The 21,180-nt window shown below is 45.2% G+C and overlaps 1 protein-coding gene across 5 annotated transcripts in view; it reads left to right on the top strand.

Moving 5' to 3' along the window:
* ppp1r10 (protein phosphatase 1, regulatory subunit 10) overlaps positions 1-21,180 on the top strand; it is a 38,776-nt gene that overhangs the window by 3,335 nt on the left and 14,261 nt on the right. For 4 of the 5 annotated variants that reach the window (XM_078416322.1, XM_078416320.1, XM_078416323.1 and 1 more), the window contains exons 2-12: positions 3,834-3,953; positions 5,051-5,137; positions 6,518-6,653; positions 9,247-9,298; positions 11,405-11,485; positions 13,310-13,501; positions 15,278-15,383; positions 15,930-16,039; positions 17,501-17,601; positions 18,964-19,108; positions 20,157-20,342. In XM_078416322.1, the coding sequence (XP_078272448.1) occupies positions 3,847-3,953; positions 5,051-5,137; positions 6,518-6,653; positions 9,247-9,298; positions 11,405-11,485; positions 13,310-13,501; positions 15,278-15,383; positions 15,930-16,039; positions 17,501-17,601; positions 18,964-19,108; positions 20,157-20,342 (1,303 nt within the window). In that variant the 5' untranslated portion in view covers positions 3,834-3,846. The remainder of the gene's footprint in view (positions 1-3,833; positions 3,954-5,050; positions 5,138-6,517; positions 6,654-9,246; positions 9,299-11,404; positions 11,486-13,309; positions 13,502-15,277; positions 15,384-15,929; positions 16,040-17,500; positions 17,602-18,963; positions 19,109-20,156; positions 20,343-21,180) is intronic. The other variant, XM_078416321.1, reaches the window with a different exon arrangement.

Here is a 21,180-nt window from a genome sequence, read left to right as displayed (position 1 = left end):
GTGCCAGTATTCCCTGTGGGAATACTGGTCAATCAGTGACACAAGTATTTTGATTAGGGTGCTTGGCTGAATTCAAAGCTGTATTAGCGAATAAACTAGTTTTCTCCTTTGAGGTTCAACAGCCTGACTTCAATTTGATTTGTAAAGCTCATCAACAGTTATAAGGGATCATTGTTTATCTTTTTGCTTTCGAAAGGGAAGCCTGCTTTGTTACCCAGCCTGCTTCATTAAAAGATTTGGGAATTACCATTTTTACCTAGCAGTTAGAATGGTTGGGGTCATGGATGGAAGGAATGGGTTTGTAGATATAGGGATGTAATATTAACAAATCACAATTTACATGCATTATTGAACAGATGTTTACTGCATTTTTTAATGGGATAATTAACCTCTTCTGTATTTAGCTCTTGACAAGCTGCTAAAAAACCCCATGGCAGTTCACCTTTCACTCACTCCAATTTCTTTCCATAACTATGCATTTCAGTTCAGTTAAGTGAGACCATCAGAACTCCAGATGAACCTTCAGTCACGAGGTAGCTTTAGAAAGGATTCAGTTTCAGTTCACCTTGAAACCGGACCCTTTGGTGATTAATATTTGGTGATGGGGTAAGTCGACTAATTCAGCAAATAATGGGATCTCTTAAGTTTTAGAAAGGTTTCAGTTCACCTTGAAACCGGACCCTTTGGTGATTAATATTTGGTGATGGGGTAAGTCGACTAATTCAGCAAATAATGGGATCTCTTAAGTTTGAACAATGTCATTCAAAGTGGACGTTCCTGATCTACTGTGGGTTGGGTAATCTCCACGATGAATAAAGGCTGCTGTCAGGTGAGGCAATGCTCATTAAACCTATTCTCAAATGAACAAGCTCCTACTGACATTGAGATTTTCTACCTGCAAGTTTTCGTATACTGGCAGTTGCTTGATGCAGTATGTAGGCGACCAACATTAATCCAGACAGATCTGCATATTTGTGGAAGTTTTCACTTATGCAGGCACGTAAAAGAGCTTGGTTTAAAACTCAGCGTTCATAGAATTCATTGCAGTCGGTGGAGCAATATTCCCTCAAGCTGCTGTGAAGGCAGGCAGCTTGTCAAGGTGGGTGCCTCCCGTGCTCTGCAATGAGATGTGGAATCATCCATTTTAATGTAGGGCTCATACATTTTAAGCAGACTCGGCTTGTTGCCATTTTAAAACAAACAGGTACAGATAGTAAAGCAGCTACAGCTATAAAATGCAGCGGCCAGTATTTTCACCATCTAGATGTAGGAAAGCACTGTCCAGCACTAAATGCTAACATACCAGCTGCTGATGCGGAGTATGCAGCAGTGATTTTTCAGGACAGAAGTTGTACAGTGCAGCAACTTGCTGCTTCACAAGTACAAGGGTGAAGCTGCAGATTGTTCTTGCCCCGCTTACAAGGCCATGATTCCTGACATAATTTGCCTGTCAATGTGGTCTCAACTCTGAGGCCAATGCTTGTTCTTCCTTGTCTCAGCAGAGGGTTTTCAATTTTCACTGGGTGGCTTTTTTAAAAACACAATCTGGCTATATTCAATCCCAAACTGACAGCACATTTTGACATTGAAATCTCTGTTAAGGGGAACAATATGGTCAGACTAAACTTGGCAGGAGATTCTTGAGCAACAGCAGGTATTCTGGTTTCTGAGGGTGTAAGTCACTTTGTAGCCAAGGACCCTGTCCATGCAAACACTCAACACTAGTGCCAGACCATTTAGTATATTTTGATGATGAACAGTTATTAGATGAACAGTTACCTCATGAATTGTTTTAAAGGTAATCATGAGCAGGTTTCTGTATCTGCATTATAGAGCAATTCAATTCAAAATTGCATTTAGAAATTTTGCAGAGGCCCTCACTGATACAGGAATAGTTTTTTCAAAACTATTAATATTATCCTCTTCTCCCCTCCTTGTAGTCTAGACCATGGACCTCTGCTGAGCAGGTGCCTGGAGATCTCGCAGAACTGATTCCTGTACTCAGCTGCTAGTGGATCATGCTGAACTGTGGATCATCACTGCTTTGTCTATTCCTTTGTTATTATCTGCTATTTTCTCCTGCACATGACCTGGGCAGGGAAGACAACATCGGTCTGCAGGGAGCCACTGCACCTGAGCCTGAAGCCAGACCTCTGGTTGCAGCACAGCTAAGCCACTGGCCTCACTGCCCTGCTAAGTTCCCATCTCTTGCTGGGAATACGATTATACTTTCAATTACTTGAAGTTAGCTCCACCAAGCAAATGCACAACATCAATACTCTGTGATAATAAGCACACCCAAGTTGACTTAATTTGAGATCCAAATATGTATGAACTTTATGCCCACAATCTTCCTAAATTTTCTATTACATATTAATAGGACATCATCTTTAGTGCACTTAATTGGACTGATTAGTGCAGGCTGAATAGCCCTTGAAGCAGTAATTGCCATTTGTTGCAGTAGTCAACAAAGAAGGCCCTGTTTGTAATTACAGCCATCCTATTAGCCAAGCTTGCTCCTCTTAGTGAAATTGTTAAAAGTATTATTCACATTGGCATCCACACAACCTAATTTACAGTATATACTGATCAGTGTAGGCTAAAGCACAGCTGGAATTTTGTTTTGAAATCAATTCCTTGTGGGACTGATGCATCGAAGCAAAATTTCATTTCTGTGCTTAATGTATGCAGATATGGTTTTTCTAAATATGAAACTTGTGATGCACGACTTGTAATTGGAAAGTGCATTAATTGCACGTATTGCTCGAGTCATGTGGAAAATGTTACATGGCAACATATGAGTGCCTTCTGATGCCAAACAATTTGGTTCTTTGCTTTTTAAACTTCCGACTTCATCAGCATCAAAACATCTTTAATATTTCTGTAGAATTTTGGCGTAGCAGTAGTTGTATTTTGTGTTGGCTACCTTCAGAAGCTAGTACCTAGTTAAATACAAGCACCATGAAGGTTGGTAGACAGATGGGGTTGGTCTAAATGTTCAGCGTTTAAAAAATAGTTGAGCTGAGAAGAGGCCGAATATGGCCTCGCCTATATCCTGGAAGTTACCAGCCGATCTTGAATGGAGTGTTGTGCTGGGGTGAGGGGTGTGTCGTGGAGGAAAGGCCAGGTATTCTGGGGATTGAGTTAGATCCTATGCCTCTAGTATAGTTCAAATGGTTAAATTAAATTTCTCTATGCATCCTGCCATACAGATAGGCAATGTTGACTTGTATATACGATGTACAGTCCATTGTACCTGGCAAAATGCTAGGTATAGCCCATCATATCCAATCCTAGCACCGTGGAAGCATTATGTTCACTTCAGTGCTTATTTTGTCCTTTGGTTAAAGCTAAGGCCCACCTCTGCTGTCCATCTTAGTTTAGGCCCAGTAAGTTGACAGTGGCGGTTTGGGATTTGTGCTTAAAATGGAAACAAGTTTTGACATTGAACTATCCTGAACAAATGCAAGAGCATTTGTATATTACATTAATCGTCTTAGAAGGCCTGGTGTGTTGACAATAATTTTCTGTTTTTACTCGCTGGTACAATGAAGTTTCTTTAGAATCTTGAACAAACTCATTTATAAACATTTGGGTTGAGACGTAACCCAATGATGTCTAACAAAAACGTAGGTTCTTGCAAAACTGGTTTAGGAGACGATTTGGGGGACAACTCGAGTGTTTCTCCCCATGACAAGTTCAAAAATCAGTATGCTATGGTGCATCTAATAAACTTCATGCGGTTCAATAGTCAAATTGTGCTCTGTTACAACATTTTTGACCAGAGGGGGAAACAAAAAAAAAAGACTGACCTCTATATTTTGTTTTTTTAGGGTAATTGATACAATGGGTTCGGGGCCTGTAGATCCAAAAGAGCTCCTAATAGGGTTGGACAGCTACCTTGGTAAAGATGGGGAAATTAAAAGTGGCGATGGTGTCATTAGAATTTACAGGTAAACCTTCACTCTGTTCCATGCAATTGCACACGAGCTTCATGTTTCTACCCTGTCCTTTTCAATTCCCTTGTTAGTGGTATTTTTCCACATGGGCCTCCCTTGCAGCATATGTCTACATTGTTGAGGAGTATGGGAGGCGTTTGATATGCCACTCGTATGAACCTGGAATAAGGCAGCACAGAAACAGACCAGCCATGTCCATGGTGCCAATTTAAGCTGCATACCTGCCTGCAGATGGTCCATTATTCCTCTGATTTAAACCTGACTGTCCAAATGCCACCTAAAACATTGCTATTGTATGCTTCCCACCAATTCCATAGACTGCGTGTTCCTTGGGATGGTAGTCTTTGTTCCCACTACTTTCATCCTCGTGCATTTTTCAACATGACTTGGTCTAATGCTGGTGGCAAGACCCAAGATTTCCACTGGCCATCATCCAATGATTTTTATTTTGGCTGGTGTTACCACTGTAATTAAAAGTTTATTTGTGTTGGTGTACATGATTGTATATTTTTCATGTCAGCAGATACACAACACCTTCTGTCTTGGATGTCCATGAAGTTACAGTTTTACCTACCTGCTAATCCTTAACAAAATTTCTGTGGACTAGAGTGTTTGCTGTCAATGGGAATGTAGATTATTTTAACTGGGTGAAATCCCTTGGGATCTAATACACCACAACCTTATTAACTTCATGAATTGGGAAGGGTGTAATGTTGGCATTCTACCTAATCCTGGCAGATTTCCATCAAGTAGTGAAATTTCTCTACCTCCTGCTGTCCACCAATCTTCATATCTCTGGCAGATTCTTCCATGCAGTGTGGAAACAGGCCCTTTGGCCCAATCTGCCCATGCCAACCGACATGTCCCATCTACACTCGTCCCACCTGCCTGCATTTGGCCCATATCCCTCTAAACCTGTCAAACTTGAGGCTCTTCTTAGATTCTACTGGTCCACACGAAAGTTGCCCACCATGATTGCCACACTCCATTGAACTCTCCGATCTTTCAAGCTTTTGCACGTATATCTGGATACTGGCCACATTTCCAGTGCAGACTATTAACCACTTTTCTTCATTGCCTTTTATTTTCAGATTGATGAAGGAATCAAAAAAGTTAGTCAGCAGATGTATGTACTTAAACATTCTGCTACAGACCAAGTCTGAGGATATCCTAAATCAGTAAGCGTGATAATTTCTAACTTGCTTATCAGTGTCCTCCTTTTAATTTCCTCTTTGGTATAGCTATCCTTGAGCTGTTTGTTCTATGTACTGCTTTTTTGCACATAACATCTCTGTGCATATTCTGCGCACATCCACTCCATTAGCATGGGTTAAAAAAAAAAGATTTTTTCTTTTCTTGGCAACTTTTTCCAATGCTTTTTTTTTTTTAAATTGCACGCTTTTGTTAAAAATGATGGTTCTTGCTCAGCACCCAAACTCCAATGCAGGATTCAGTGTGGAATTGGCCTTTGATTACTGCCGGAAACAATCCAGTTTTCCTCCAGAGTCTTGTCCCTTGCTCACACAACAAATTTAGTTTTAGAGATACAGTGTGGAAACAGGCCCTTCGGCCCACCATGTCCGATGGTTTCCATCCCATAAGAGTCAAAGAGATAAAGGAGTAAGCCATACAGCCCCTTAAGTCTACTCTGCCAACTCAGCAAGATCAAGGCTAATCTTTTACCTCAAACACCAAATTTTCTGTTCAGTTCTCCTGTCCCTTGACTTCTTTGATATCCAGAACTCTGCAGATTTGTAATTTGGATACAATCGATGGTTGACTCCATAGCCCCCTGGGATAAGGATTGGAAGAGTCTTCGTTCTTTGAGTAGAGAAATTATTCCACAATTTTGCTATATAGCGTGCCCCAGATTAAAGTGCATCCCCTTAGTTCCAGATGTCTTAACTTGGGCAGCAATCGACCATCATCTCCCCTACCAAGCTTTCAGAATATTGTCTATTGCAATGTCACCTCATTATTTTGAACTCTGGAGCACAAACCTAGTTCACACAATTTCTCATTCTCACTATTTCTTTGCATCTTGATCTTTCTTGCAGATTTATTTCTAGAGATACAGCACAGAAATGGCTGTTTGGCTTACACATTTTACCTCTGGCAGTTCATTCCATATCTTCACCATCCTGCATGTGAAAGAGCTACCCGTTTTTCCCCCCTCACCTTAAACCAATGTCCTCTAGTTCTTGAAGGTAGACACAAAATGCTGGAGTAACTCAGCTGGTCAGGCAGCATCTCTAGAGAGAAGGAATGGGTGACGTTTCGGGTAGAGACCCTCCTTCAAAGTGAGGAAGGGTCTCGACCAGAAACGTCACCCATTCCTCTCTCCCGAGATGCTGCCTGACCCGCTGAGTTACTCCAGCATTTTGTGTCTACCTTCGATTTAAACCAGCATCTGCAGGGTTTTTTTCCCCTCTCGTTCTTGATTCCATGTACTTACTCTCAGCATGATGTCATGTTTCGGCTAGCAATCATAAATTTTTACATTGTCTGTGATATTATGAGACGCAAATAGTCAGCTGTTATTTGTTTCCTTCCTGAAGGTTCATCAGCGTTGGTGGTTACAAACTGCTGAATAATTGGCTGACCTATTCCAAATCTGGGTGCAATGTGTCATTGTTACAGCAGATTCTGCTGTCGTTGCAGTTATTACCACTCACAGTGGACCATTTGAAGCAGGTAAATAAAACCTTAAACAAAGAACCTCCATAAAGGGAGAGGGTAGGGTTTTGTCTTCAATGACTAAATCTGTGTTCAATGGTACTTTGTCACATGTACCTAAACAACGTGTAGTGGAGCATTGAACATAGAAACATAGGAAATAGATGCAGGAGTAGGCCATTCGGCCCTTCGAGCCTGTACGCACCGCCATTCAATATGATCATGGCTGATCATCCAACTCAGTATCCTGTACCTGCCTTCTCTCCATACCCCCTGATCCCTTTAGCCACAAGGGCCACATCTAACTCCCTCTTAAATATAGCTAATGAACTGGCCTCAACTACCTTCTGTGGCAGAGAATTCCACAGATTCACCACTCTGTGTGAAAAAAAACTCATCTCGGTCCTGAAAGACTTCCCCCCTTATCCTTAAACTGTGAGCCCTTGTTCTGGACTTCCCCAACATCGGGAACAATCTTCCTGCATCTAGCCTGTCCAACCCCTTAAGAATTTTGTACGTTTGTAGGATTCGACGAGTGCAGAGTTATTTTCAGCGAAACCGCATCAAAACTGGCCCTTCAGCCCACACCGACCGACGATCGCTCGTTCACATTAGTTCAGTGTCGTCCCACCTTTTCATCCACTCCCCGCGCACTAGGGGCAATTTACAGAGGCTCAATTGACTTACAAACCTGCACGTCTTTGGGATTGGTCCTGCCTGGTCACAGGGGGCACTGCACCCGAGGTCAGGATCGAATTTGATTCTCTGGCGCTGTGAGGCAGCAGCTCTGCCAGTTTAGTACGCCTGAACATTAAGAGAATCAAGGGTTGTGTGGAGGAGAGTGCCGGCAACTGGCGCTGACAGAGGTCAGCCATGATCTGACAAGTGAGCTGCCAGAGAAGGTAGTTGAGGCAGGTGCTGTCACATGTAAAGGACATTTGGCAGGTACATGGATAGGAAAGGCTTAGAGGGATGTGGGCCAAACGCGGGCAGGTGGGACTAGTGCCGATGGGGCCTCTTGGTCGGCATGAGCAAGTTCAGCCGAGGGGTCTGTTTCCAAGCTGGATTAACTGTCTTGATTTGTGTTGGGGAACTGCGATGTGGTATTGTAAAATATTACAATACCACAGGATGAGAGGAGATCTTATCGAAACGTATAAGATTATTAAGGAGTTGGATATGTTAGAGGCAGGAAACATGTTCCCAATGTTGGGCGAGTCCAGAACAAGGGGCCACAGTTTAAGAATAAGGGGTGGGCCATTTGGAACTGAGACGAGGAAAAACATTTTTCGGTCAGAGAGTTGTGAATCTGTGGAATTCTCTGCCTCAGAAGGCAGTGGAGGCCAATTCTCTGAATGCATTCAAGAGCTCTTAAGGATAGCGGAGTCAGGAGGTATGGGGAGAAGGCAGGAACGGGGTACTGATTGAGAATGATCAGCCATGATCACATTGAATGGCGGTGCTGGCTCGAAGGGCCGAATGGCCTACTCCTGCACCTATTGTCTATATTACGGCTTTAGCATGTAGATAGAAACAAAGCACGGGTTTTCAGTACACATTGTTGCCAGTGTGGATCTTCTTTATTTTACAAAAGTACACTGCGAATACTTGCACTTATTCACGAGACTGATAAGATATTGAGTACATCACATGACATAAATCATACCATTCCAGTAGATACAAAATGCTGGAGTAACTCAGCGGGTCAGGCAGCATCTCTGGAGAGAAGGAATGGGTGATGTTTCGGGTCAAGACCCTTCTTCAGACTGATGTCGGGAGTGGGAGATACGTAGATAAGGAAGTGCATAGATAAGAGGTGTAAGGTGTGAAAACAGGACAAAGGGGATAGAGATCAAGGAAAATGTAGAATAGATCATTCGTATAAGAAATATAACTGCCGAGCACTTCAACTCCCCCTCCCATTCCCAGTCTGACCTTTCTGTCATGGGCCTCCTGCAGTGCCATAGTGAGGCCCTACTGGTAATTGGAGGAACAGCATCTCATATTTCGCCTGGGCAGCTTGCAGCCCAGCGGTATGAACATCGACTTCTCAAACTTTAGATAGTTCCTCTGTCCCTCTCTTCCCCTCACCCTTCCCAGATCTCCCTCTATCTTCCTGTCTCCACCTATATCCTTCCTTTGTCCCGCCCCCCTGACATCAGTTTGAAGAAGGGTCTCGACCCGAAACGTCACCCATTCCTTCTCTCCCGAGATGCCGCCTGACCTGCTGAGTTACTCCAGCATTTTGTGACTAAATAGAATAGATCATTGTTAGCTTGGGGAAGGTAACAACAAAGCACATAGATGAAATATCAGACAGTCAGACTGGTCGGAGAACTGGGAAGTGGGAAGCGATGGAGAGAGGGAAAGCAAGGGTTACCTGAAGTTAGAGAAGTCAGCGTTTATACACTGAAGTCTGCCATCAGTCTGAAGAAGGGTCTCGACCCGAAACGTCACCCGTTCCTTCTCCCCAGAGATGCAGCCTGACCCGCTGAGTTACTCCAGCATTTTGTGGCTACCTTCGGTTTAAACCAGCATCTGCAGTTTTCTTTCCTACACATGTAGGTGCCTCTAGTAGCAAGTTCTTAACCTGTGCTTCATTCTGTTTCAGAATAACACTGCGAAGATCGTAAAACAGTTGAGCAAGACCTTTGATGATGAAGGTAAGACGGTCCTTCGATTTGTAGAACCACTGCGTCTTGTAGAAAAGTAATGAGAAAAAATAGTTTCGATTTGTGAACTTGCTGACCCCGTAGGAGCTATTACCGATTATGAATTTGTGCTGTTATTGATTATTGCATATTTAATTGTATGTTAATGCATTAATGGGCTTGTGAAGCTGCAGCAAGTAAGAATTTCATTGTTAAAACAAAAAAAGACAGAGCCGGAGTAATTCAGCGGGTCAGGCAGCATCTCTGGAGAACATAGAGATCATGGAGAATGGATAGGTGACTTTTCACAATCAGTCTGGTGAAGGATAACGACCCGAAAGTCGTCTATCCATGTTGTCCAGAGATGCTGCCTGATCCACTGTGTTGCTCCAGCACTCTGTCTTTTTTTTTGTAAACCAGCATCTACAGTTCATTGTGTCTCCAAGAATTTTAATTGCTCTGTTGGCGGTCTTAGAAACATATAAGAGGGGATCTTATAGAAACATATAAAATTCTTAGAGGATTGGACAGGGTAGATGCAGGAATTTTTTTCCCAATGTTGGGGAAAGAGTCCAGAACCAGGGATCACAGTTTAAGAATAAAGCCATTTAGGACTGAGATGAGGAAACACTTTTTCACCCAGAGGGTTGTGAATCTGGAATTCTCTGCCACAGAAGGCAGTGATGTTTTCAAGGGAGAGTTAAATTTAGTTCTTGAAGATAAGGGATATGGGGGGAAAAGCCGGAGCGGGTTACTGATTTTGGATGATCAGCCGTGATCATATTGAATGCTCGAAGGGCCGAATGGCCTACTCCTGCACCTATTGTCTATGTTTCTATGGTACATATGGCAATTAAATATTCTTGACTGTTGACTCTTCTGTCTTCCGCAAATGGTTGTTTGTCATTTGAGACGGTAAATGTCCATTTTGATCTTTCCTATACTGCATACTGCATGCATACACCAGTTGAATCTCTGATCCATGTAGATTCAGATTCAACTGCGGCTTTGATTTTCATTACTTGCCCACTTTAGGAAATAAACTTAATCTGAACAATATTGTTGTTAGGTACCAGTGTAATTTATGTCTAATCTGGCTGTCACTGGTGGTGTGGTTGAAAATTTGAGGGGTGAATCTTTGATGCAACAAAGGTTTTTAATTTACTTTATCACAACGTTTACTGTAATGAAGGGGAGGGATGTCTTTCAAATAAAGATCTGTTACATGCAGTAGTAGTAATAGTAAAAAAAAAAGATTAAAAAAGTTTTGGTCACCGTGTTATAGGAAAGATGTTGCCAATCTTGAGATGATTTATCAGGATGTTGCCGTGACTCGGGACTGAGCTATCAGGAGAGGTTGAGCAGGCTAGGGCTTTATTCCTTGGAGCGCAGGAGGATGAGGGGTGATCTTATAGAGGCGTACAAAATCATGAAAGGAATAGATCGAATGAACGCAGAGTCTTTTGCCCAGAGTGGGGCGGTCAAGAACCAGAGGGGATAGGTTTACGTTGAGGGTGGGGAAGATTTAACAGGAATCTGAGAGTGGTGGGTGTATGGAACGAGCCAGAGGTGGTAGTTGAGGCAGGAACTATCGCAATGTTTAAGACGTATTTAGACCAGTACATGGATCAGGTCAGTTTAGAGGGATATTGGCCAAAAGCAGGCAGATGAGACTACTTTAGATGGGGCATGTTGATCGGTGAGGGCGAGTTAGGCTGAAGGGGTATACTCTACGGCTCTATTTAACTAGTAGCACCTAACTTGCTCAATGCTACTGGATTTAATAGATCTTTATTTGAAAGACAGTCCTATTCCTCTTGATCATGTCTATCTGTTGACCTGTTAAGTAAGATATTTAAAATGCAAGGGGGTGGGGCAGGTTTGGTGAGGGCCTATGCTCTTGGTGATTTGGCAAGTGGTGATTTGATGAAGGGAGCTCAGATTGCCTTTGATTTACTGCATCCCCAGGGGGTGAGAGATTTTTGACTTCACGCCATTTGCAGCAGCCTGTACTCCCTGAGAATGCAGAAATCTTAGCGCAATGAAGGGTTCTTTTGGAAGCTGAACCCTTTCTTATCTGATCAAGGGCTGCTTTTCATAATTTCTTCTTTGTTTCAGAGCTCAGGAAGTTGGCACAGGTTTTGGTCAGCCATTGGATGACTGTCATTCGATCTCAGAGTTTGGGCCCTGGAATGATAGGTACAATTCTATTCTTGTTCAAATTAATTCGTACTGTTTACTAGAAATGATGTATCTGACAAGGCATCCTTGATCAAATGTATTGCTGGTATCCATTAGCTGGTTTAGTTTAGAGATGCAGTGCGGAAACGGGCCCCTCAACCCATCAAGTCCATGCCGACCAGCGATCCCCGCACATTAACACTGTCCTACACACACTAGTGACAATTTACATTAACACCAAGCCGTACGAACCTGAACGTCTTTGGAATGCGGGAGCAAAGGGATTAAAGGAGCAGTTATGTTTAGTTTAGAGATATTGGGCGAAAACATGCCCTTCGGCCCACCGGGTCTGCGCCGATCAGCGATCCCCACACATTAACACCATCCTACCACCCACTAGGGATAATTTTTACATTTACCAAGCCAGTTAACCTACAAACCTGTATGTCTTTGGAGTATGGGGGGAAATCGAAGACTTCGGAGGAAACCCACGCAGGACACGGGGAGAACGTACAAGCTCCGTACAGACAACACCCGCAACCGGGATCGAAGCCGGGTCTCTGGCGCTGTGAGGCAGTAGCGCTGCCGCTACACGCCACCATGCCGCTGAAACGATCTTTGCCAGAAAAATGGCAGTAGAGGAATTAGGCACAAATGTACAAAGTACGAGAGTGTGACTATAGATCGCACTGAGGCAATACACAAGAGTCACCACTTTCCAGGTGCCATCTTGTACCCTTCAAGTTTGCGGTTGTTAAAATGTGGAATCTTAACTTGGCCCTAAAGGCCTACAAGTCCAGGCTGTAGAACTGGGTCGGAGCTTTTTGGGGTCATCCTGGCCAGGCGATATTGTCGATGTCCTTCCCCGCTGCCCTGTAAAGCTGCAGAGTATTTTTGCATGTTAGATGCAGTGTGTTGATAATCATTTATTCACAAAATGCTGGAGTAACTCAGCAGGTCAGGCAGCATCTCAGGAGAGAAGAAATGGGTGACGTTTCGGGTCGAGTCGAGACCCTTCTTCAGACTGAAGAAGGGTCCCGACCCGAAACGTCACCCATTCCTTCTCTCCTGAGATGCTGCCTGACCTGCTGAGTTACTCCAGCACTTTGTGAATAAATACCTTCGATTTGTACCAGCATCTGCAGTTATTTTCTTATACTAACTGTTGATAATCATTTGGTAGTTCCGACTGCGTTTTAATGAGATCTTTAGATTTCAAGTGGATCCAGTAAGCTTCTGCTGAAAGCTGTAAATTTATGTTTTGTACAGTGTAGTAGTCATACCATTTGTTGTAAATCCTTGGTTAAAGAATGGATCGACTGGGCTTATATTAAAGAATGGATCGATTGAGCGTATACTCACTGGAATTTAGAAGGATGAGAGGGGATCTTATAGAATATTAAATTATTGAGGGATTGGTCAGGCTAAATGCAGGAAAATGTTCCTGATGCTGGGGGAGTCCAGAACCTGGGGTCACAGTTTAAGAACAAGGGGTAGGCCATTTTGGACTGAGACGAGGAAAAACCTTTACACCCAGAGAGTTGTGAATTTGTGGAATTCTTTGCCACAGAAGGCAGTGGAGGCCAATTCACTGGATGTATTCAACAGAGAGTTAGATTTAGCTCTTGGGGCTAACGGAGTCGAGGGATATGGGGAGAAAGCAGGAACGGGGTACTGATTCTGGATGATCAGCCATGATCATATTGAATGGCGATGCTGGTTAGTAGGGCTGAATGGCCTACACCTGCACCTATTTTCTATGTTTCTAAATGGCATTTTGAAATCCAACAGTACATTTCTTGTCTCAACTCTGAAGCTTGATTTTTTTATATATTTTTAAAGTTGTAGATAAACAACCAGAGAAAAAGAAACGGAAAGATGAAGGAAAGGTTCGAGCACCAGATTCCGAGAGAGTCCCGGAGCCCAAATCGGACCTCCAAGAGGAGGCGAAGGAGGAAGAAATGGAGACGAAACGAGAGAAGCCCAAATCATTGCGGACAACGGCCCCCAGTCACGCCAAGTTCCGGTCCACAGGTTAGTTCTCCGTCAGATACAGGAGCAGAATTGGGCCGTTTGGCCCATTCGATCATGGCTGATCTGATCAAAGGTATTTATTTCAAAAAAATGCTGGAGTAACTCAGCAGGTCAGGCAGCATCTCAGGAAGGAAGGAATGGGTGACGTTTCAGGTCGAGACCCTTCTTCAGACCCATTCCTTCTCTCCTGAGATGCTGCCTGACCTGCTGAGCTATTCCAGCATTTTTTTAAATAAATGGCTGCTCTGATAATCACTCATATCCCCATTCTTCCATCTTCTCACCATAACCTTTGATGCTCCTACTAATCAAGAACCTTTCCATCCCCAATGACTTGGCAAACCACAGCCGCCCATGGCAATGAATTCTGTCGATTCACCACCCTGTGGCTAAAGAAATTTCTCCTAATCTCCATTCTAAAGGTACGTCCTTTAATTCTGAGGCTGTGCCCTCTGGTCCTAGACTCTCCCACTAGTGGAAGCATCCTCTCCACATCCACACTATCCAGGCCTTTCATTATTCTCTGTGCGTGAGTGAAGAACTGTTGCAACTATAAAGTGGAGACGTTCTTTGCCTCACTTCCCGAGCTTCTTCACTCCATCGTTTACTCGCACATCAGGGAGTATATCTACTACAGAGCAAATGGAGCCGAGAATACATTGTTGGCATGTATTTGTCATTTGTCCAAGCCTTTGGTTTAACTTGAACTTGATGGAATATTTTTAGTGTACACTATAAGATACGTAATAGTGCCATCTAGTTGTGGAGACAGAGAATAATTTCCTTGCAATGCAGATTCTTTGTGAAATTGACTGTTTTAAAGAGGTTTACTGTTGTCGGAGAGTGCGATTTGTGCTTCAGATAGAAACATAGAAAATAGGTGCAGGAGTAGGCCATTCGGCCCTTCGAGCCTGCACCGCCATTCAATATGATCATGGCTGATCATCCAACTCAGTAACCTGTACCTGCCTTCTCTCCATACCCCCTGATCCCTTTAGCCACAAGGGCCACATCTAACTCCCTCTTAAATATAGCCAATGAACTGGCCTCAACTACCTTCTGTGGCAGAGAATTCCACAGATTCACCACTCTCTGTGTGAAGAAATGTTTTCTCATCTCGGTCCTAAAAGACTTCCGCCTTATCCTTAAGCTGTGACCCCCTGGTTCTGGACTTCCCCAACATCGGGAACAATCTTCCCACATCTAGCCTCTCTAACCCCTTAAGAATTTTATATGTTTCTATAAGATCCCCCCTCAGTCTTCTAAATTCCAGCGAGTACAAGCCGAGTCTATCCAGTCTTTCTTCATATGAAAGTCCTGCCATCCCAGGGATCAATCTGGTGAACCTTCTCTGTACCCCCATTCTAAGGCTAGAATGTCTTTCCTCAGATTAGGAGACCAAAACTGTACACAATACTCCAGGTGTACACAACACTCCAGATGGGGGTACAGTGTGGAAACAGGCCACCATGCTGATCACCACCGGTTCATATGCTATCCCACTTTCTCATCCGCTCCCTGCACGCTAGTGGCAATTTACAGAGGCCGGTCAACCCGACAAACCCGCTCGACTTTGGGACATGGGAGGAGACCGGAGCGCGCAGCAGAAACCCACGCAGTCACGGGGTGAACATGCACACTCCTCGCAGTCAGCAGCCCGGAGTCGGGATCAAACGTGGGTCTCTGGCGCTGTGAGGCAGCAGTTCCACCGTCCCTTTGTTAAAGTGAAAACTGACGTTGATGTTGTACCTTATGATTTTTTAATTTTTTTTGCAGGTCTGGAGATGGAACCAGCAGCTCCCGTTCAGCCAAAAAAGATTATCCCTGGTCCAATCATTTCTGACAAGTACAACATCAAGCCAGCACCCCTCAAACGACCAAAGTAAGATCACTGTTACCATGCACGTTGTTTCATACATTGCTGGAGGCGGTAGACTGCAGTTGGATACTGTACTGGGGTTGTATAGTTTAATGGTGCTTTATTGTCACATGTACCTAGGTACAGTGAGATCGCTTTTTTTGCACACAGTCCAGTAAAAATTCTTACCGTACAATCGGGCTTAAGTGCAAGAGTATAAGAATAATAGATTACACTGGGGGAGTACACAAAATGGCATTGGAAACATGGCGATTCTTGTGTGTTTAGTTTTAGTTTAGAGATCAGCATGGTAACAGGCACTTCGGCCCACCAAGTCCGCGCCGATCAGTACACTCCCTCAGCACTGAACCTGGTGACGAGAATCATTGCTCAAATCTTTGCTTGGACCGCCTCCAAGCTTTGAGTCACTGATCTAGAATGAGCTGGGGCCCTATTGATCTCTGCAGCTGTGGTTTTCATCCGTTGCTTCAATGAGACGCCTGTCTTTCGTTTTGCAAGTTGATTAGAGCTCTTGCTGTCATTGACCGCCTTTTTTGGGTTGTTTCCTAGCACATCCCTAACGAGCAGCGCGGCGCCGCAAGTGGAAAAGAAGTACAAACCGTTAAATGTGCCGTCTAACACTACCAAGGAAATCAAAGTCAAGATCATTCCCCCTCAACGTGAGTATTTACCACCTTGTTCTTGTCTGAAAATGCTTGTGGATACAATTCCATGTGTTGTGCATGCACTTATAACGTGCCTGAATATCAAATGGTGGTGGCGAAGCGGTAGAGTTGCTGCCTTACAGCGCCAGAGACCCAGGTTTGATCCTGAGTGCAGGTACGCTGTACAGAGTTTAGTTTATAGATACAACGCGGGAACAGGCGCTTCGGCCCACCGGGTCCACGCCAACCAGCGATCCCCGCACACTATCCTACACCCACTAGGGACATTGTTTTTTTTACATTTACCAAGCCAATTAACCTACAAACCTGTCTGAAGAAGGGTCTCGACCCGAAACGTCACCCGTTCCTTCTCTCCTGAGATGCTGCCTGACCTGCTGAGTTACTCCAGCATTTTGTGAATACATACCTTCGATTTGTACCAGCATCTGCAGTTATTTTCTTACAAACCTGTACGTCTTTGGAGTGTGGGAGGAAACCGAAGATCTCGGTGAAACCCCCACGCAGGTCACGGGGAGAACGTACAAACTCCACACAGACAGCGCCCGTAGTCAGGGTGGAACCCGGATCTCCGGTGCTGCATTTGCTGTAAGGCAGCAACTCTACCGCTGTGACCGCTCACTTGTACATTCTTCCTCCTCTTCCTACATTCTCCCCTCTGGTTTCTCAATTTTGAAGTCTTCAATCCTTCTGTCTCACACGCACTCGACTTTAATTTCTGGCCTTTGTTCCAAACATCTGCCTATCATAAAACCCCTCCCCTGTTTCCACCTATTACCTGCCATGGTTTGTCCTGCCTCCAGGGATGCTGTTTTCTCCACTGAGCTTCTCCAGCACTTTGTGTCCTTCGGTCTAGAAGCACAGTGTGGGGACAGGTAACACGACACAGGCAAGGAGCTGTGTGTGAGTGAGTGTATGTGAGATACGAAGCACAGATGCATTAAGTGGTGAAGGACAGAGTACACCCACAAGGGCAGTCACGGTGGCGCAGTGGTAGAGTTGCTGCCTTACAGCGAATGCAGTGCCGGAGACCCGGGTTCCATCCCGACTACGGGTGCTGTCTGTACGGAGTTTCTACGTTCTCCCCATGACCTGCATGGGTTTTCTCCGAGATCTTCGGTTTCCTCCCACACTCCAAAGACGTGCGGGTTTGTAGGTTAATTGGCTTGGTAAATGTAAAAATTGTTCCAAGTTGGTGTAGGATGGTGTTAATGTGCGGACCTGGTGGGCCGAAGGGCCTGTTTCCACTCTGTATCTCTAAACACATGTAGAACAGTATCAAAGGGCAGAATGGCCACTATTTCTCTAGTTTGTTTCTGTAGCAATGTCCTGCACATGCCTTTTAACTGCTACTACATGCACTGCGGCCCCAACCCCTTAGAATCTTTTATTTTCATTTGACGTTTCATAAACTGATAAGTTTGGCTGCACCCTGACTGTTCTCTCCTCTGTTTGCAGCCATTGAGAGTACAGGCTTCCTGGAGGCACTCAACTCTGCCCCAACACATGGGCAAAAAATCAAGAAAAAGAAGAAGATCACATCTCCAACCAACGTCAAGGTACTGAATAACGAGAGTGTGGACTATATTGTCTTGTCTGTTGCTATTGAGGCCGTGCAGCGTAGGTTTTGCTAATGAGGGCGTGCAGCGTAGGTTCACTAGGTTAATTCCCGGAATGGCGGGGCTGTCAAATGTTGAAAGACCGTAGCGGCTGGGCTTGTATACACTGGAATTTAGAAGGATGAGAGGGGATCTTATCGAAACATAAGATTATTAAGGGGTTGGACACGCTAGAGGCAGGAAACATGTTCCCAATGTTGGGGGGAGTCCAGAACCAGGGGCCACAGTTTAAGAATAAGGGGTAGGCCATTTAGAACGGAGATGAGGAAAAACATTTTCAGTCAGAGAGTTGTGAATCTGTGGAATTCTCTGCCTCAGAAGGCAGTGGAGGCCAATTCTCTGGATGCTTTCAAAAGAGCGTTAGCTAGAGCTCTTAAGGATAGCGGAGTCAGGGGGTATGGGGAGAGGGCAGGAACGGGGTACTGATTGTGATCAGCCATGATCATATTGAATGGTGGTGCTGGCTCGAAGGGCCGAATGGCCTACTCCTGCACCTATTGTCTATTCTTGAACAAGTGGGAGTTGGGAGGTTTAGCTTACCGAGGTATAGTTAAAAAGCTTTTTGTTGCGTGCTGACCAGTCAGCGGAAAGACTGTGCATGACTACAATCGAGCCGTCCACAGTGTGCAGATACGTGATAAAGGGAATAATGCTTAGCCTCCAATGAGGTTTCCGAGGTTGTCTTGGAAAACAAGCAAGATTGGGTCTGAAGCCACTTCCCTCAAAGGTCTTGCCAGTCCTGGACTCCCCCCCCCCCCCCCTCCGGGTTAAAGCAGGGCCTGTTCCTGTGAATTGCCCGCAATCCAAACCGTTCACGTCGGAATTATGCCAAAGTTGGAAGTGCGGCCGTGACCCGAGTCCCCACACAGCTGAAGATGTCTACGGTCCCACATCAGTCAGCAAATCCTCCCCGCAGTTCTCCCATACACCGTGCTCGTATGTACGGCTTGTGTACAAGCCGGGCATTCGTACGGTGGGGCGGGCCTGTGTGGGTTAGTAAATATACCCGGAGAGCCTAAAAGGTAATCTTGGTCAAAGTGACTGCAGAACCAGTTGGCACTCTTGGAACAGCAATGTGATGCATGGCTTCTTAATTCTAGCAACCAGAGAGATCCTGCACTCTATAATGAGCTAACAACCTGGCAAGCATCTGCGCTAATCAGTTGTGTGCACACAGGCGTGCGTGAGGATGCATTGTTCTGTGTTGCCGCTCGGTCGGCTGATACCAATGGTTTACGCTCTGCTTTGTGATCTTTGTTGCTGACTCTGGGGTTTGAGCATTTTCTCTCTCTCTCCCTTCAGTCCAATCCCTTTGATCCGAAAGCCAGCCCTGAACAGAGCAGCAGCAAGCTGGCCTCTCCAGAGACTGCCATCGCCGAGCCCATGGAAGTGGAGAGGTCGGCCACACCTATACCGATGGAGGAGGTGTCTGAGCCCACCGAGGGGGGTGAGTCCTGCAGCATTGTTTCAAATATCCCAGCCAGGTCATTTTAATTTGACTTTGGAGAAGCGCGGGAAACAGGCCCATCGAGTCTCGCAGGGTTCTGCACTATGAACGTTTTATGGCGAGGAAATGAGCCATTTGGTAGAATCAGTCTTGGTTCACGCCTCTCCCCACAGCTACCTCTGCCCCCGCTCCATCTCGTCCCGTCCGCACATTCTATTCCTCTCTACCTCCGCTCTTATCCAGCTTCCCCTCGCAGGCGTGTATGTATGTAACATGTCTCAGTCACATCACGATGTAGTAAAAGAAAATAACTGCAGATGCTGGTACAAATCGAAGGTATTTATTCACAAAATGCTGGAGTAACTCAGCAGGTCAGGCAGCATCTCAGGAGAAAAGGAATGGGTGACGTTTCGGGTCGAGACCCTTCTTCAGACGTTTCGGGTCTCGACCCGAAACGTCACCCATTCCTTCTCTCCTGAGATGCTGCCCGACCTGCTGAGTTACTCCAGCATTTTGTGAATAAATACCTTCATGATGTAGTAAGGTCTGTCCTCTTGTTAATTCGTCTTGAATTTTCTGCTGGATTTATTAACGTCCAAACTTCGAGCGTGAATGGGGGGGGTCAAATTACTATTTCCACTAAGACAGCATGTGCATGAATCTATCTGAGCAGACCATCTAGGGACTCTGTACATCTCCAGAATCTAGCATGTGTGGGAAAGAACTGCAGGTGCTGGTTTAAATCGAAGATGGACACAAAGTGCTGGAGTAACTCAGCGGGACAGGCAGCATCTCTTGGAGAGAAGGAATGAATGGGTGACGTTTTGGGTCTCGACCTGAAACGTCACCCATTCATTCCTTCTCTCCAGAGATGCTGCCTGTCTCGCTGAGCTACTCCGGCATTTTGTGTCCATCTCTATGTTTTACGCTCTCCATATTTCTGCTCCGTTTTGGCTTCCCTTCAGTCCACGCCCACCACACCGGGCAGGCCGCCGTTAAGCGTAACTGCGCCACTGTCTATCTAACGTCCGTGGGCTTTGTTTCTCAGCAGCAATGGGGGAAGAGGACAACCCGGCGGCCGTGTCTGACTTGGAGCCCGACTCCACTGCCCCAGAGGTATCGCCAGAAGCTACCAAATTAACCAAGAAGGGAAAGAAGAGGAAGACTGTATCCTGGCGGGAGGAATCCACGCTGCGAGATTATTTCTACTTCGAACTGGACGAAACGGAGAGAGGTAAGGCACGCGTTTGTAACTCTGGGAGATCTTAGACAATAGGTGCAGGAGGAGGCCATTCGGCCCTTCGAACCAGCACCGCCATTCAATGTGATCATGGCTGATCATTCTCAATCAGTACCCCGTTCCTGCCTTCCCACATACCCTCCTGACTCCGCTATCCTTAAGAGCTCTATCTAGCTCTCCCTTGAAAGCCTCCAGAGAATTGGCCTCCACTGCCTTCTGAGGCAGAGGCAATCTTTTTCCATTGGGGTTGTGTTGCCGTTATCTGTTACCTGATTGCCCTTGAACTGAAGCTGGCAGCGATTAAGGCTTGTGTCATTATTCAGCTTGTTTACTTTCCACCCTTCGGTCCCACAAGATTTCAAAGGTGCAGGTTGAAGCGCTGTTCTCTTGCGGTACTTTAACATAGACCTTTAGTCTGTAGAGACACAGCGTGGAAACAGACCCTTCAGCCCGCGCCGACCAGCGACACAAGCATTCTCCTACACACTAGGGACAGTTTTCAGTTTTACAATTATACCAAGCCAATTAACCTACAAACCCGTCTCTGGAGTGTGGGAGGAAGCCGGATCCCCTGGAGGAAACCCACGTGGTCACAGGGAGAAGGTACAAGCTGTGTACAGACAGCACCCATAGTCGGGATTGAATGCTGGTCTCTGGCACTGTAAGCAGCAACTTTACCGCTGCGCCGCCCCTGCACTGTTCTCTGTTTTATGTACCCAGGTGAATGGATGGTTCCGTTGTCACCTTGTGGCTTATTAATGGTTTAAACCTCCGCCTCTATCCAGTGAAGAACTATCTTCTTACTTGCCATCAAACCTGTCACACTCCTCTG

This window comes from Rhinoraja longicauda, chromosome 19 (genome assembly GCF_053455715.1).
Source record: "Rhinoraja longicauda isolate Sanriku21f chromosome 19, sRhiLon1.1, whole genome shotgun sequence".
NCBI lineage: Eukaryota > Metazoa > Chordata > Chondrichthyes > Rajiformes > Arhynchobatidae > Rhinoraja > Rhinoraja longicauda.
Note: the sequence above shows the minus strand (reverse complement) of the source record. Positions and strands in the feature narration are given on the sequence as shown.